This window comes from Phocoena phocoena, chromosome 5, assembly GCF_963924675.1.
Source record: "Phocoena phocoena chromosome 5, mPhoPho1.1, whole genome shotgun sequence".
Classification (NCBI taxonomy): Eukaryota; Metazoa; Chordata; class Mammalia; order Artiodactyla; family Phocoenidae; genus Phocoena; species Phocoena phocoena.
The window spans coordinates 112,727,330-112,745,891 of NC_089223.1; the positions used below are offsets into that span (position 1 = coordinate 112,727,330).

General features: G+C 35.6%; 1 protein-coding gene across 4 annotated transcripts in view; it reads right to left on the minus strand.

Annotated features, from left to right (window-relative positions):
- CAMK2D (calcium/calmodulin dependent protein kinase II delta) overlaps positions 1–18,562 on the minus strand; it is a 279,011-nt gene that overhangs the window by 67,214 nt on the left and 193,235 nt on the right. For 2 of the 4 annotated variants that reach the window (XM_065877934.1, XM_065877935.1), the window contains exons 4-6: positions 14,874–14,939; positions 11,487–11,559; positions 583–685 (exon numbers count right to left, since the gene is read on the minus strand). In XM_065877934.1, the coding sequence (XP_065734006.1) occupies positions 583–685; positions 11,487–11,559; positions 14,874–14,939 (242 nt within the window). Of the gene's footprint in view, positions 1–582; positions 686–10,473; positions 10,547–11,486; positions 11,560–14,873; positions 14,940–18,562 lie in introns of those variants that run through there. The other 2 variants (XM_065877933.1, XM_065877936.1) reach the window with 2 other exon arrangements.

Sequence of the window (18,562 nt, forward strand, 5' to 3'; positions counted from 1 at the left end):
CTACTATTCACATAGGTGTTTTTAGCATCAAGTGAGGCTATATGTGAACAATGTTTTCTCAAATACTCTTTGACTACTGCAATCCTCCTATTATTTATTTATCTATCTATCTATCTATCTATCTATTTATTTTTTGCGGTATGCAGGCCTCTCACTGTTGTGGCCTCTCCCGTTGTGGAGCACAGGCTCCGGACGCGCAGGCTCCGGGCCCAGCCGCTCCGCGGCATGTGGGATCCTCCCGGACCGGGGCACAAACCCGTGTCCCCTGCATCGGCAGGTGGACTCTCAACCACTGCGCCACCAGGGAAGCCCAATCCTCCTAGTAATTCTCAGAACAGAATCCATTTTATTCATCCATCCTTGAAGAAAAAAGTCTATGTGTTATTGCTCTTCTATTCCCTTAAATTATTTTTAGATTATATATCCTTTAATGTCAGTAAAATCAGGTACATATAAAGGTCCAATATCTTAAAATTAGTCAAGTTGTCAGAATGAACATTTCCATTCTATTTTGGTTAGGAAGTGGGATGTGACTGGAGCCGGAACAGTACACGCAGCATGAGGTAGAGAGATCCTACTCACCAAACCACGCCTGCTGGTCTCCTTGAACTTCTATGGCTAAGCCAAAGTCTGCCAGTTTCACAGCTGCTCCCTTGGATTTGCTAGCTAAAAGCAAATTCTCAGGCTTTATTTAGAAAGAAAAAAGAGAGACTAAAGTGAGAACCTATTTTAAGTGACTATTCAAAACTAACATTTTATAAGGTTAGGAAAAAAAAAAAAAAGTCATGCACTGTCCTCTCTCCCGGAGACTGTCATTCCTAAATCCCAGGGAAAATATGGTTAGAAAATGATAACAAATGACCATGTGTGCAGGCTTCAGACAGATGCCTAAGTGTACTGGAGAGATACTGGGCTGAAGAGAGAATATGCTTGGGGAGCGATCAAATGAATGAGAGCACCTGTCTTGACCTGCTCACATGCTTCCAACGGCTGCTTGAGGTCCAGACTTGGCCACGGACATTGGCTTAGAAGCCTAACAGAGCACAGACATTTTCAGCAGAAGGAAACTTGGCAAAATGATAACAAGAGTTGGACCAATCTACAGACATTTGGCAAATGAAACTGTGCAAATTAAATCCTAGTTGACTTCAAGAGCTTGGACCCGAATGCAGTGATTTGGATTCCTCAATGTTTCCAAACAATTTCTGTACAAATTTTGGAGTTTTATTCTGAATTGTGTATTAAAATTGCTGTCTTTAAGAATCTGTTTATTCTTAAAGGCAGAAAGAGTCTACTACTATTTGCCAAATGTTATAGTTGGATTTTTTTCTTCATAAGCCAGTTTTTAAAAACACAATTTATGTCTTCAAAGTGTGATTCAAAGTATTACTTATATATTTGTTTTCACATCTCAGAATAATATAAGAAAAACACATTTTTATTTTCTTGGGTATTTACTCAAGGACTAATAACTCAGTCTTGGAATAAGGCTGTGCCTACACCACTGTTTCCCAACCAGGGCATCGAGACACATTGGTACTTGGAAAATAAGCACCGTGGCAAAGTCTTGAATTTCCGTGGACTGCCTTTGTGGGTTTTAAGAAATGAAGGGAAAAGATGGTCAGGAGAAGGAGGCTAATTAATACGTACAGTAAATCTATCATCCTTAGCTATGTGGATGAACATATGTCTGGATTGGTATGTATATTTGGGAGAGTGGTTCATCTTCTTACCTTGGGATGGGACCCAGCAAATTTAGAGGTGTGTCTCAGACTCAAAAAAGTTGGGAAACAATGGACTCTGCAAGTGTCAAAACGACTGTCTGAAAAATCTAAAAATTCAGTCAGTCAAATTGGTTTTGTTTATATGTTGACAAACAACTAATTTCAATTTTTTTTCCCATGAAATTGGCTACTTTTTTTCCTTACTGAATTAGTCAGTGTTGTTGGTTGTTTTGACCTTGGGTAAACACAGCCCAAACCAATATTTAATTTATTAATTAAGCCAGCCATGCAAATTAGCAAAGACTCATAACCAGAACTCAGAAGAAATCAGGTTAAGTCTACAAGAACTCGAGTGTAGGCAAGTAAGTTTTAATCAAGTACCAGACTTCTTCAGGCTATTGCTGCTCACTGCCATCAGATTCATCACTGTTATGACAATTGGTAATTGTAAGGACAACTTTGTAATTTTTTAGGGCTGATAGGGTTTTTACCTCAATACTAAATACATGATAATTTAATTTCGATGTTGGGATGATGAGGTCTCAAGTATATGAAAGATCTTCATACTAAAATAACTTTTAGTAAAATCTAACATTTGACATTATTTGGAACTCTTGTTCATCTATCAATATACTATAGTATCTAACCATGCTATATCATCAATATTTGACATTTTATTTTCACAACTAAAGTTTATGGTCCACTACACTCATGTACCTTTTACTTTAATTAAGAAGTGATTTCCAGCTATTAATTTATGGAATAAATGACTTGGAAAAAACCACATTAAACTGTAAGTGATAGTTTATTTCTCTGTAACCTTCATATTCAAAAGCATTGAGAAGTCAGAGAGCTCTGCTAATACACATCTGTCCTATTTTGTCAAGCACAGACTCATTCAGGGAAAGAGTTCCAATCACTTTAGAAATCACCATCATTTTAGGTCTCTCAGATCTCAAGTGAGCAAATGCCAGTGTCATCAGTGGATGAACAACTTAATGTGCTTTCATTCTTATCGATAAATCAAGAAGATCTGGGCAGTGCTGTGTGCATTATGCCCTTAAACACCAGGTATCTGCCAATTCAGAAGAAAGGGAACACCTTAGAGTTTTATCATACATGGCCTGTTGAATGACTGGGGCAAATATTCATACCTAGAGATGACCTAGAAGACCTCTCTGTAGGGCCTTGTGAGTCATCCAGGAAATAATAAATCCATCTGGATCAGTGTTTCACCTTATACCCGTGAAGACTGTTCAGCTGCAGTTATGCACAGGAAAAGGCATGTCTATTTCAAGGTTACTGTATAGATTTAAAAATAAATAGCACTGAAATGGCTTCATGTTTAAGCATACCTTTTAGGCAAACCTAATATACAGAATTATGGAATGCAAACTGAAAACTTAGGATGATTATTGACTTTATTAAAAGATTATTTGCTTTATAAAGAAACATTAAAAGTATCACACACGTTTGATTTATATACAACTCTTTGGAATATATTTGTTTGAATAATCTTGTTACCATGTTCTGCAAGGATATGGAAGGCTTAATCACCAAGAATTTCTAAAGCAGCATTTAAACCAGGGCACCACACAGTTATTCTGATTTTCTTTAACTACTACCATTCATATAGCCTCCAACTTAAAAACATACTGCACTATAAAAGTTCATTGGCAAGTAGGCTAGTTCAGATTATGAATGTCCACAGAAATTAAGATAATATGTGGTTATATTCCACAAAAGCTGAAACAGTAGAGTCTCTCACCTAATCAGTGGCTACTTCTTTAGAAAGGATAACCTTTACATTCTTCACTGCTAATATTCTATTATTTTGATTTTCTAAAACAAATGAGAAAGGTGAGATCAGAAACTCAGGCCTTCCAACACAACTATGGGGCACAGCACTGTGAGAGAAATGGGCAGCACAATGATCTAGAAAGAGGGTGAAGGCCTAGATTTATTTCCTGGTCCTGACTGTTATTAACTATGTGGATTTGGGCAATTTAGACTCCTGAAGCTAATTAACTAATTCTTCATCTCACAAATGAACATTATAGATATATATTTTATCGCAAAACAGTATATATAAAATCCCACTGGATTTAATCACAGGGGCTCATAAGGGACATTATATGCGTTAGTGATTAGCTATTATACTGCAGTGCAGCTGGCCATTTCAATGTGCATAACATTGAATATCTGTAATGAATGCTCACGACTTGAGAAATGTCTGTATTTCTAAATTAAGTGCAATCTATTATGTTAATATTTACACATTGAGATTATCTCTAAATTCTTATAATGCATCACTGTTTAGGTTGGTTTTTAAATAGATTCTACTGACATTCTCACACACAGGTTCCCTCCCCGCCCCATTGCTTCCTAATGATGCAGGATTTTCCACGACATCTGGTCTTAGTGTCAACAACCATTTATAGCCTATCAGCTGTAACGAGCAGCAACTGTTTGCAAGTTTTGTTCTGTACTTCCATATGGATACAATGGCAACTACTTCCATTGTGATTTGGGATTTTCTTGAAACTGTCCAAGTATCTCAAAGTACCGAGGCAAGTTGCTGGAATCACTTTCAGAACTGGAAGAGACTTGGGAGATAAAATCATTCAAACCCCTCAGTTTGAGGTAGAGAGGTTCAAAATGATGAAGCAAGGACTTGAGGCCAGATTTCCTGATCCCTTCCTTTTAAAAGACGTGATACTGAGGAAGCTTCTCTGATGGTATAAAAATCATTCATTTTCTTTTTTTTCATTCATTTTCAAAAGGTAGTCTATTCAGCAGATATTTTTAGAAGAATTTAAAGTAGTCAAAAATATTTATTACCCATAATCAAATAAAACAAGGGGAAACATGAAAAAGACATAATTTTGATTTTGCTTCTCAAAAATCTCCTAAATACATCATGAGGATTTCTAAATCAGCATGACCTTTATTAAGGAACTGATTCAGCAAAGGCAATGGTCATCTTTAACAGTCACATTAACATCTTCAACATTAGTGATATCACAGATTTATCTGTGCACATACGTGATTATCTACCTAACCAATGAAACGCAAACATTCGTAAATTATAAGGGTAGTGAAATCATGTGTGCTTTACTTTTTTAAAAAAGCAAAACGTTTTTAATGAATATTATAAAACAGCAAGTTATTAGTTTTACTATTCTATATTATTTGATGCTTACATTCCCTTGGATATTAGCTTTTAAGAAGTAAAATTGTCTTTTAAAATTTCTTTCTTCTATTGGAAAGTCTCAGTATTTCAACATGAAGTTAGTCAGTGCTTTGGTGCGTTTTCAGTCACTTCTCCTTTGCCAAAGAAGGTGTGGACAAAGCTCCTAGAAATGAACTAAATGAAATTTTGCATGAATTGAAAAGCCTGAATATCAGGCTCACTCATGCACATGGTGGAGGTCCTTTTGTGCACATGGTACAAGTGACTTTTGCTTTTATTTTCACATGGCATGGATACCTGAATTTATGTACTTAGCACGGGGAACTTCTAGCTGATGCATGCACTGTGAGTTTGTGATGAGGAAGTACTCTTTCTATCATCATGCATATATGAGCAAGTTCGTAAGAATCACTCAGTATTCCATTCCTGTTTCTTGGTCTGCCTCCGCATTATCAGCACACAGTATCAAGTAGCTTGAAAGAACCCCAGTGGGACTTCCCCAATTAGCTGTTTCTCCACAGCCTGACATACACCAAGTACTCCATAAGAAATACTAGAATGACTAAATGAATTATGGAATTTGTCACATGTATATAGTTTGTTTCTAGTATAGCTAGACATACATTATGGACAAGTGATGTGTTCTTTAAACATTTTTTTTAAAAAGGTGGTTCTGAGAAAAGTGGAATAATTGTGATTTTATCATTATGCTAAATGTAGAATTCACTATTTGATATATCTACTACCCATGGTGACAAGGATTTACTGAATGCTTGTCAGATTCCCAGAAAATGAATTCCTTTCTTTTCTGGTCATACATTCGATTTTATTGACATTTCTATGAAAGTGTTAAAAATCCCCCCAAATCTCCGGAATTACTATCTTCATTTAAATATCTATTAACTATTCATCTATTTACCTACCTATCACTCTCATATCCATCCACCCGTCTAATGATTTTTCCATTAAACACTGTTCTTCAGGAGGTAGGCTTTAAGAAAGACAGTATTAAAAAAAAAAAAAAAAAAGAAAGACAGTATTTTCCAATGAGGCAGTTCACTGGTGCTGATTTGTTGCTAAAAGATTCAGTTGTATGTATGAAGCCTCCTATCCAGATAGCTGTTCATGAAGTAGTTTAGTAACCATTTCTGATACACTCCGAACTGAAGAAATCTTACTACTTTCTGTGAAATATGTTTATTTGAAAAAGCACAGCTATATAACTGTCTCCTTTGTCTTACTTCCTTCTGTCAACTGATTCACAGAAGTTGTATTCTCCCGGTTCTTAAATGAGACAACACATCTGACTTGATATGCCTTTACTTCCTGTGACATCGAAAGTTGTCACTTGTTACTGCAGCCTCTTTTCGACCTAATATATTTTTGGATGCAGTGCTTGTCTGATGTACTTCCTTCTTTCTGGGACACACAGCACAGATACATTTTCCACATATATTTAAGTGATCTTTAATTCACCAGCCTGTACGTTCCACACATACAAGGTCTGTTTATTTTGCTCTGTAATATATGCCCACAGCCCAGACAGGGCCTTGGTAGGTGCTCAAGAAATGTTTGATTAATGTTTGTTCTTCTCTTTTGATACCTGAATTTTTAATCAGCAGAGTTCACAAATATCCAACACCACTCTTCATAAACAATCTATTTATAAGCACTCCAAAGTGACTGTCTTGATGTGGCCTAAATTAAATGTGGCAAGTCCATTTCGTTCTTCTCGATGCCTCATTTTCCAAAGGCTGTGGACAATGCCACCTTACTGATTTTCTAAATAGGACATCTTTCCTTTTTATACCAGTCTTTTGTCAAATTATGCTGCCCTCCTACTCTACATTAAATCTTAAATATGCCTTATTCTCTTATTCCTAATGATATGAATTTTATATAGCTATGAAAATCCATAGGTGGGGATTATTTTAATCCCTTGACTCACTAAATTTAGACCCATTTTCCCAAATAATTCTTAATATTGCTAGCAAGATTATTTTACCATCATTGTTCTGAACTATTCTTTGATCTCTATAATGGTTTTCAATTCATTTATCTAACTGAATTGAGAAGTGGTAGTGATTAAGCTTGCAGACCCTGGAACCCAACTGCTTGGGCACAAATCCTATCTTACTAGCTGAGTGACCTTGCATAAGTTCTTTTACTCGTGGCTGTTAAATCTCGCCTTAGGTAACATGGGGATGGTCACAGTGCCTTCCTCATGAAGTTGTTCTGAAGATTAATATCATGATACAGTACAGGGTATAACAGTAACTGCTTGATAAATGGCAGCTATGGCCATTTTTATTATTAAGGTTCTGCTTTGATTCAAACCCTCTCGAAGACTAGAGTCATATCCCTGAACTATAGTCCTATAATTATGTTAGCGCTGCTATATCTCCCCAATACTGCTTGAATCTACATCAACTGGCCTGACACTGAATGCACCTTAGACAAAGGTTGTGGTCCATGTATCCAATGGATACTGCCTGGTGCTGACTGACATGCTTCTGTTATGCCAACATCCCACCACCCTGAACTTTCTCCTGTTGCTGTGCCTGCTGTGCCTTAGCCTCGTCTCTGGGTCTCGGTAAGTTTCCATCTGGTGGATTCTACTGTCTAATAAGCCCCCAAGTGTGGCAGTTATTCAAATATTCAAACCGAGATCTGCATGCTATCACTGTATCAAAGAGGATATGCTTATCCTCTATTTTATTCAACATTAATTAACATACACAACAATCTGTTTTATTCAATGTTGTCCTTTATATTATAAATGTGCTTTTGGTTGAACTTGATTCATTCCTAAATTAAAGGACCATGCTGCAAGTATTAACTAGGTATAAGGTCTCACATTAGGTACCGTAAAGGAACACAATACGTTAAATAGCTATTATCTTAGGATGGGTTTATAAACAAACTGTACAGTACTCCTATGCTCACAGGTGTCTGTGATAATGATGAAAAATGTAATACTTCCTGTGTTTTTATCTCGCTGATATGGACAAGTTAAACTGCATGCCTGTGGTGTACATGAATTAACATATGAATCATGACAGGGAAACAAAAATATATGGCCCAATAGTAGTAAGGGCAATATTTTGATTAAAGCCTGAGAATAGGTTTCGGCAATTGATCTTTTTCATTTCAATATATCGGTAAATATGCTATTGCAAGTTGTATACTTATCAGACTATGCATGGTGGATATAAAAGACACAAATCAAAGCCAGTGACTGAGCACACTTAAGGTGTGCGTAAGTTGTCTCTCACACACAAGTTTGGGCCTCTCAGTATATTTATGTCATCGCCTACTGAAAGAAGCATAAGAACTAGACTCAACTGAAGTTTATCCAAGTCAGCAACTTCACAGAAACCAGGACAATTATAGAAATTATAACCAGCTCTATCAGAAGCTCATCTCTATCCTCTCCTAAAAACAGGGTAAGAATGGAAAGCAAAAACACTTTTCTCCCTTGCGAGAAATCTGATGGGCGATGCAGCAGGCTATTTCTTTTAGTAGTAGCCTCGCTGGAAATCACCTGCCTGAGTTTTTAATTAGTGACTTTAGCTCATATGTCAGAAAATATATTTTTCTTCCTCACCCACATCCTAGGCTCACTGCCATCTCTGAGTAAAGTTACAGTCTTTGGGGACTTCCCTGGTGAGAGCCCATGTGCAGCAATGAAGACCCAACTCAGCCATAAATAAATAAATAAAAAGGAAGGAAGGAAGGGAGGAAGGGAGGGAGGGAGGGAGGGAGGGAGGGAGGGAGGGAGGAAGGGAGGAAGGAAGGAAGGAAGGGAGGGAGGGAGGGAGGGAGGGAGGGAGGGAGGGAGGAAGGGAGGAAGGAAGGAAGGAAGGAAGGGAGGAAGGGAGGAAGGAAGGAAGGAAGGAAGGGAGGGAGGAAGGAAGGAAGGGAGGAAGGAAGGGAGTTCCGGTCTTTGAAGAGCTCTGCTGAGTTTGGACACTTACAAAAGTGTAATATCATGACCTCACAAAATATATTTTGAAAGTCATGGAATAGAATTCACATTTTTCATCCTTGGCTTTTAGAGTATACTTATAATTACATAAATGTAGTAAAATGTTTCAAATGATAACTTTATTAAATAGCAAAAATAATGTGTATGTCTACATACGTTCACTTAAAAAGGAAAAGTAGCACTGTGAGTACTACGAAGTAACCAAAAGGGGCACTGTCTTTACATGGCTAGTAAGGAATTTTTGAGGTGATTGCCAAATATATGGATTTTCAAAGGAACATATTATTTTTCCTTTATCCTGATGGGTAAGTTTGGTGTTAGCAGATGGACACAGTCCTATCTTGGTTCTCCAAAAGAACAAGCCATTAACCTACTTTTCCTTTAGACATGCAAAGCTCTCAGACTCAAACTGAAAATCAAAGGAAGATTCTAGAAAACTAAGGCAATGTTTTGCTTAAAAATCACATCTTCAAGTAACTCACTGCGGATCGTTAGAGATATATTCTTGTAGAACATACTAAATGAATGGAAACTACAGATTTACAATTTACTATAACTAGAGAAGTCTAGAGAAACCAGCCTAGGTCCTCCCACTGAACCCACTACAGTTCAAGACATTCTAAATTATCCTTTGCCACCTTTGTACTAAAGCCTGGAAAAGGCTGAGGTTTCAGATGAAAAACCACAGCTATACAGTGCTCACATTTGCTATTTCCCCCACCCAGGAGTTTCTCTCCATTTAAATTTCTAGGCCTTCACTATTTCTCTGAAATTTCATAAGTAAAACTAGAATGCTGAGAGAAGAGGTCAGAAAATTAATAAAAGGATAGTCTTCTCTGAAATATTTAATTTCTAAATGATCTAAACAATTTTCAACCTCAATGGTTATCAGAAGCTGAGTCAAGTCTTAAAAGTATTAGTATCAAATATACTATTTGATAATAAAATTTGTTTTACCCTTTTTCCATCTGTTTTAAAAGGCAATAATATCTTGGCCCCTAGGAATATAAATAAATAAAAACCCAGGGAGCCTCAATGTCCTCAGAATTCCTGGGACTAATGTTAAGGGAAAGAGACTTCAGCACCCAGAATGGGATTCTTTAGCACCAATCACTTGGGCCAAAAATCTACCTAATACATTTATCTCTATTTACTTTATAATTCTGATAACCATTTACATATTAGGTAAATATAAAATGACTATAAAATCACATGTTTGATCAACAAACATACTATTATGTCCACAGAACAAGTTTAGAAAGAAAGAGATCAGTCCTACTCACAATCACATTAAATGCTGCATCCATTCTTAGGAAGAAGGAAATATAACCTATTTATTGTTAATGTTAGGCAATGCTTCCTCTCTGGATGAAATGCGATTTATGTAAGTCTCAAGTATGCATTAGAGAAGAGATGACTGTGGCGAGGGAAAGTGTCTTCGTAATGTGTCGGAATGAGTCCACACAACTTCACTGCTCATATTTTTGCCTTTATAGGTATAACTGCAGCTGAACAGTCGTTAGGAATTGTGTGGTGGTTTGTCTTCTCCAAGGGCATTCATTACTCACCTTCAGGTCCCGATGGACTACGCCCATCTGATGGCAGTGTAGCACAGCCTCCAGGATCTGCTGAATGCAATGACTGCATGCAAACACCAGGGGGCGTGTGTTAGTTCCAAGCTTACACTCACTGTCTGTATAGCCTCAGAGAGACTGGGTTAAAGTGCAAAACTAGCAGACAACTGGGTTTGTATTTTAAACATCTTCAGTAATGTAAACATGCTCAAGTAGAGTGACTACTGCCTCAGAACAATCAGGATCTTGCCAGATGTGAGCCAAAATGTGGGTCCACTTGTTCTAGAAAAATCCATCTTAAAAATATTTAATTCAGGAGCTCATTTCCTGGTTATAAATCCTCACAGGAAATGAACTGGAACACAACTATTATTTTTATAGCTTTTGTGCTCCACCTCCACCTCACACAAAAAAAGCTGTTTCCCTCTTCTCTCCCATTTTTCTAGTATCATTCCAAAGCTGTCACATTAGCAGTCAAGGCACCATTAAGGTTAAATTAGGATACGTAATGAATTTTTGATAAATCATTAACTTCGCATGCTTTAATTTAGCTGGCAATTATCATCTCTTGCCTGAGGGTTCATCAGACTCAAATGGAGCAATGCGTAACCAGTTGTTCTGCTACAGCAACCCATGGTCTCAGAACAGAAGTGGTGTTTAAATCTACAGGCGGACATACATCACAGGCCAAGTTTATCTCCAGGCAAGTGCTGGTCATCTCAGGAAAGCCTGCCCCCAAACTGCCTCTGGTGGTTTACTCCTTGGAAACGTAACAGGTTGTGTTCTCAATACTGTCCTTCCCTTTTTGCTATGATGTATATTTAGCCTGTAGATGAGCAAACTGAAAGAGCCATCATGCATTATCATTTCATCATTTAGTCATTTTAGGGAAGAGTTGGGAAAGGCAAGGGAACCATTTTAAATACCCACCCTCTGCCCTTTCCCCAGAAAAAAAAAAACCAAAAAAAACTTCCTTTGATTCGGATTTATGGACTCCATATACTGACCTTCAGGTCCCTGTGAACTATGCCATTTAGGTGACAATGATTTACACTTTCTAGAATCTGCTGTATACAATGACTGTAAAGATACAAGGGCAGAATGGAAGGGAGAACATTTTAAAGGCACATAGTCAACATTGAATACAAAATAAAATGAAAGTTCGAACGAAACAAACAACAAACAAAAATTATATTTTTCACATTTTTTTAGCTTTACACTGGAATTAAATAATGCTGAATAAAGCTAATTCTGGTTCTAACAAAAATGACATCCAACATAGAATTTGTGACATATTCAGACAAAACAATTTGAGCTGTGTTTTTCATTGCAACTCCATAAATTAAATCATTTGTATACAGAACCCAATATTTCCATATTCAGGGAGAAAATTTTATAAATAATTCCCACAATGTTCTGGGAAAATTCTTCAGTGAAATAAAATTTATGGGTATTTCTCATACACATCTAAACTGTTTAAAATCTGAGGTCACAATTAAACATAGGTGTTGAAACAAGAGGGTAAACACAGATGAAGTGGCAGGTGAAACAAAGGTCAAAAAAAATGGAGGGAGACATTTACCATTTTGACTTAGAAATGGTGCTGCTTGTATAATATATTAATAGGAAAACTAACACACGTCTCCAATAATAGGGAGAATTTAAAGTAAACACATGGCATAAAACAAACTCCTCTTCAGTATAGTCATACTCTGGGGAAGGGCTAAGAACTTACAAAAAATAAATAAAATTTAAAATCCCCTGGAGCACTGGTGGTTGTTAAGACACATTTTCATACACCCCAGTGAAGGAAAACTTATGATTATTACTATGTTAAAATGCACAACTTATGCTATTCTTATTAAAGGCTCACTGATGTCAAATAGACGCTAATTAAATTCTATGGTAGACGTCATCGATGGGCACCTATAAGGTCCCATGAGCTGTCATATGACATACAGTAGTGTAGAACATATCACACTGATGAATTCTGTACAAGTTCACTATGCGATTCAAATGCAGGTATATACAGACATTCATTCATTCTACATTCATTCATATAAGGATTAAGCAAATACTTTAATGAGGATATTTTCAATCATTTAATGTACAAAATACTACTACTCCAAAGTAAATTCTTGAATTAAAAGAAAGTAATCACCATCTGATTTATTACAACATGTCACAAAAATTGATCATGATTGTGATTTTCTAGCTCTAACTCGATTAAATGTACCACTAAACAGCTTCATATTGGTTGTTTTTGACTATACAGCTTATTGGAGTGTTGGTAATTATCTGTTAAATCATATGACTCTTTTTCCTTCTACAATAATGTTCACTTTATACTACTTTTTAGGAATACTTCACTCTCTCATCTCAAACCACTGGTATAAGTTATTGGGCTTAATGAATAACAGAAAATAAAGAAGTAAACAAGAATTCATATTAAATAAAGTTTACCATATGTTACCAGTAAGAATTAATTCAATTCTTAACTTCTTGAGGACTAGTACTAAACAGATTTTTACAAATTATTTGCTCTTTATGCTTGTAGTTAAGAAGAGAATGTTTCTTCTCCTTGATTATGTGTGGGACCTATCCTAAAATGTATCCCATTGTACATTCCAAAATTTAATATAAGCATGCATATGAAATGATCCAACCAACCAAGGGTCTATCCTGTTATCTGTAGGGCTGCTCGATAGTGAAAATGGTCTCTAGATTAATTTCAACCAATATTTTGAAACACAAGAACAACCTGTTTAACATCACTTTGAAAAGCAAAATAAAGGAAATTCCCTAACTTTTTTTATTACCTTGATTAAAAAGATTACTCTTTTGGAAAGTGGGCAAATAGCTACTTCCAAGGCTATTCTGAAGCCCTTTTCAGAGGCCTAATGTGAGGAACTGGCTTAAACTGAACAAGTGGTGATTCACTCATTATAGCATAAGTGACATGGAACTTTCTATTTGACTTTGGCAGGAAAAATTCCATTAAAAAATTAGAGTGTAGTCATGTGCAGAGAAGATTCACAAAATGTCATAAACAGTAGCATTAAACCAAAAAGATTCATTAGAAATTTAGAAGTGAGCCTGTATATACATGTGCTACTTCGGAGGGATGGGGAACCTTCTATCGGCTGACTATCTGAGGGCCAGGCTACAGGCGAATTAGCAGCCTTAGGAAGCTCTGAAAGCATTAGATAGAGAACCAGCAGGCACAGACCATCAGTAACTGAATATATATAAAACATCTCATTTATATTGCTAATAATGAGCCAAGCACTCACGGCCAGATTTTTCAGAATGAGTACCAACTGCAGAATATATGTAAGAAATGCCAAGGAAATTAACACCATACAGTCTAAGTAATGCCTAAGCAAGTAGATGAATGTTACTTCACTCCAAAAACATTGCCTAGGAAGCCTCAAATTAGACAAAATGTTAGCCATTTTTAACTTCTGTAAAAATTTTGCCAATTAACAAGATTGGGAAATCCTCTTGAATCCTCTGAAGTACCTGAATAAATATTTTTCAAGTGAGAGTTCCAAGAACATTAATGGAATTTCCAAAGCATTAAACAGCTCATAATGCCTGAAGGAGACCACTGGGCCTTTTGGAGTCTGTCTCTTTTTATGGCCTCTGATTAGACATGGGCTGTTCATGGAACTTCTGTGATGATGGAAATGCTTTATATCTGCTATATCCAGTCAGTTGCCACTAGCCACTCGTGCAATTAAGCACTTGAAATGGGGCTAGTGCAACTGAGGAAGTGAACTTTTTATTCAATTTTAATTAATTGAAATTTAAATTAAGAGTCATATGTATAAACAACAAGGTCCTACTATATAGCACATGGAACTATATTCAATATCCTGTAATAAACCATAGCAGAAAAGAATAAGGAAAAGTATATATATATAACTGAATCACTTTGCTGTACAGCAGAAATTAATACAATGTTGTAACGTAGTATCAAGTATACTTCAATAAAATAAATTAAAAAAAAAAAGTCATGTGTGACTAGTGGCTCCATACTGGGCAGCCTAGCATCTAGAGAGCTCATAACTTTGATAAAAAAGTATATTTCTTTATTAGAAGTCATTCCAGTTAGGTTTTTTTAAAAAATAAAATATGTATTCTAACTATAGATACTAGATAAAAATAAAGTTCAGGCCAGATTCATAGTTTTTTTTTTTTTCCTTCAAAGAATCATCTTGGAAATCCTTAAGAGAGAAATATCAGTTAAGAGGGTCTCATCAAGAAAAGTCCAAGATGGTATTATGAAAGTCTCATAATCTTAAGCATCATAATATATTTGTAGAGAGATATACTGAACAGGGGTCATCTGAGTGCTGAGTCCTGTATCTTGCCCAGGGCAAGTCACTTACCTGGCGTCGGCTTCACTGTAATATTCTCTCGCCACTATGTCTTCAAACAGCTCACCTCCAGTAACTCTGTGAAGACAAGATATTCACATTAAAAAAGAAGAAAAAACTGGGCATGAATAGATTTGCACCAGTGTTCATATGGAATATATGCTTTCAGATTATTTTAAAAATTATTATCAAAACAGAAAGCATATTAAAACATTATAAGACTCCATAATGTTCAATTTATATTAATCTAAACATTTCCATCTTTTCTGTTTGCCTTTGTATCGCTAGATCCCGAGGATACAACTTTCTGTATACCATAAATATACTCAGACGTATCTTATAGAAAATGGTTTCTATGAAACTCTTCAATTCTCTAAATATTAGCTGAGGTCTGACAAAGTGTGTGGAACCATTTAGGAACATTTTCTGAACAAAAAGAGAGGACAGGATAACACATACCATGGGTGTAGAGTGTGAGTTTGCAGGCTGTATTTCTCTGGAGAGGCTTGTTTTTTAAACTGCAATGAACATGCCTTTATGGGCTAGAGGTGGCCTTCCAAAATACATACCACTTTGGGGCTGAGTGCTTGATTTTCCTTGTAAAGCAATTTCCTTTATGTTCCATGTCTTTGCCGGTAAAGTAAGACTCAGGTTTTGGCAGTGCCTGGGAGGCAGCAGTGACCCCTTGCCAGCTAGGAAGGAGCCATATCTGTCTGCCCTTTTTAATAAAATGAAGACTTCCCCACTACTCAGCAACTAGATTTGGTTACTCCAGGAAGTTCATTCAGACGGTGGACTTCGAAGTTCTCTAAATAAGGAGATGTAACTATCTCTGGGATTAATTTCTTCTCCAGGTCCAATAGATTACTGCCTTGGGGCTACAATTCCCTAACCAGTGATTCTCTGGCTTAGGCTTTTCTTCTCCCTGCTTAAAAAATGACTTTTTAAATTTTAAAAAGTCATGTAATTTTGTGGTAAAATTTTAAAATATGGAAATGTACCAAGTCCTCCCCTATCTCTTAATCCCAATTCCACTCCGGGGAATAAATCGATTTTAACTTTATGCGTGTCCTTTCAACTTTTTGTGTATCTTTTAACATTTATACTTTTCCCTTTACAAACACACACAAAGAAACACTTTTCTCACTACAGTGCGATTGTGCAACATACAAAAATTAGGCTAATCGTGTTTTTCATTTTACATTAAATCATGGGCACTGTTTCATGGCAGAAGGATTTTTCCCCCTATTTAAAATAAGTAGTGTGTATGTGTGTGTGCACGTATATCTTTGAGTATTATTAGAAGATAAATTCTTAAAAGTAAAATTACTGGGTCAAAGAGTATCCACATTTAAAATTTTGTTGGGAAGACAAGGAAAATTACCTTCCAAAATGGTGGTACCTCCAACATTTTGAAAGTACCGACAGGCCCACATCATTACTAATAATGGTTATTGTCAATAAACGAAAATGCCTATCTAATTGGAAAAAAGCTCATGTTAATACAAATTTGAGTATTAGTGAAATGAATCATTTTTTAATGTATTTATCAGTCATTCCTTCCTCTGTTATGATCTGACTTGATTTTAAAAGAAACTTTCAGCTTTGGAGTTAAATCTCATAAGAGCTAACATTTGTTGAGTGCTTACCATGTGACACACAGTGTGCTAAGCTTTATATTAACTGATAAATTCTCAAAATTTAGGATGGTTTTACCACTAGCCCAGTGTATTGATGAGAAAATGGAAGTACAGAGAAGTTAAGTAACTTGCCCAATTTTACACAGCCTTGAGTGGCATAGGTGGGCCATCTACTCTACAGCCCATACTTTCAATCACTACACAGTACAGCCTTTTCAATAATTACACTGTCCATTTTTCTAGAGATTTAGAAGGTATGAGTCATTTGGTCAAGCATCGAGTGAAGGTATAAAACTTGCTGTATGTACATTAGAGAGTGTGAGATAAAATTAATCTAAGATAGTTTTTTGTTCTTGTTTTTTACTTTAAAGTTCTGAAATATCATCAAATGATAACATGTTCCAGGGATCACCAGTTATTACTTTTGTCTGTATTTTCCTCTCCTAAATGAAAAGATGTGATACTATAAACTGTAAACTTGTCTGAAAGTTTACCCAACTTTCCCCCATCTCCATGGCATTCTGTATATTTGTAAGTCCTTTAATGTTGAAGTTACTATTTTCAATTCTATTACTTTTACATATAAAATGGACATCTAAAATGATTATTTAAAGCTTCATATGGGCTTGTTATGAAAACTATGGTTATGTGTACATGTAATTTCATTTATTGGCACAGCTAAGTTTTTCTCCCAATTAGAATCTATGATATTAACGCAATCATACAGTGTGCCCTAGACAAATTACAATACAAAATAATTAAATATTAGACAGAAAGAACTTCCAACAAATCTGTTACTGTCTCTAACGATGATAACAGTTTCATGGGATTTCTTCCTTTGAACGTGACCAACGTAGATATTCATATTTATCTTTGTTTCTGACCACAGGTAGCAAGAAAATCTGTATATATTACAAACAATTTTGGATTGTTAAAGTGTTTAACAAATATTGATTAAAAAGTCCGTTTTCACTAATAAAATTGCTACTGCATATATAGTAGCTTCTTAAATATATTATATACTCCATGAGAATTGTCAGATCCTAAATCACTAGGATCAGGACTTACGGATCTCTGTTACCTTAGCACCGAACCCAGCAACTAAGACATAACATTTGTTCAATTAACGAGTACTGAAATAATGATTAAATGAATTAACCAAGTCAAAAAATTATGCTACCCATCTACTATAAGTTTAGAGTTTACATGTGCTTAAAAAGAAAAAGGAAAACACTAAAATTTAGCCACACGTGACAATAGGTTTTATTTCTTAAGGAGTTTATATCTAAAGAAGACTACTGAAAAGTCACGTGTAACTATTAAACAAATTTAAGGGGTATAGAGAGCTTTATGTAGAGCTGGAGATTATGTAGTCAACTGTCTCTGACAGTACTCTTTCTCATTTTCTAGCATTCATTTTTCTCATTATTTAAAAATATCCTTGTGCAAATGAAGCCATTTTGTCATTTTTGCTATATGTATGATAAACGTCTGAGAAGGAAAAAATGGACTTCTAATAGAACACACTGCCTTAAAGAGAAGCTTGAATTTTCTAACTTTAACACATTTCTATATTCACACGATTGTTTAATGGAGCACAAAATTAAGCAGCAGTTATTACAGATTTTGGAAAATTTTTAGTATGCTATGTGAAGTTTCACACAGTCACAAATTAAATCAGTCTCATGAATAAACTGTTAGATTAATTAATTAGAGATTTTGCGAATAAAGTGGTGTCAGGGATCTGTATGATATGAGGCATATCAATTATATATTTGAAGCATTAATTATCATTTATGAACCTCTATAACATTAGAGCTTACAGGTAATAAATGATAACTCTAGAACTATGAAAAGATGAGACTCCATATATCAAAAAGATTTTTGTTGTTGCTGTTGTTATTTATGGGAATGCTGATTCATTTTGTGTTATCCAGCAAGAATGAATTATTCATGCTCCTTGTATATATATATATTTGTGAATTATATCAGAAATAGCTGAAAGTAGTTTCACCTTGAACAAAACATTTATAAAATTTTGAGGATTACAGTTTTGACTAT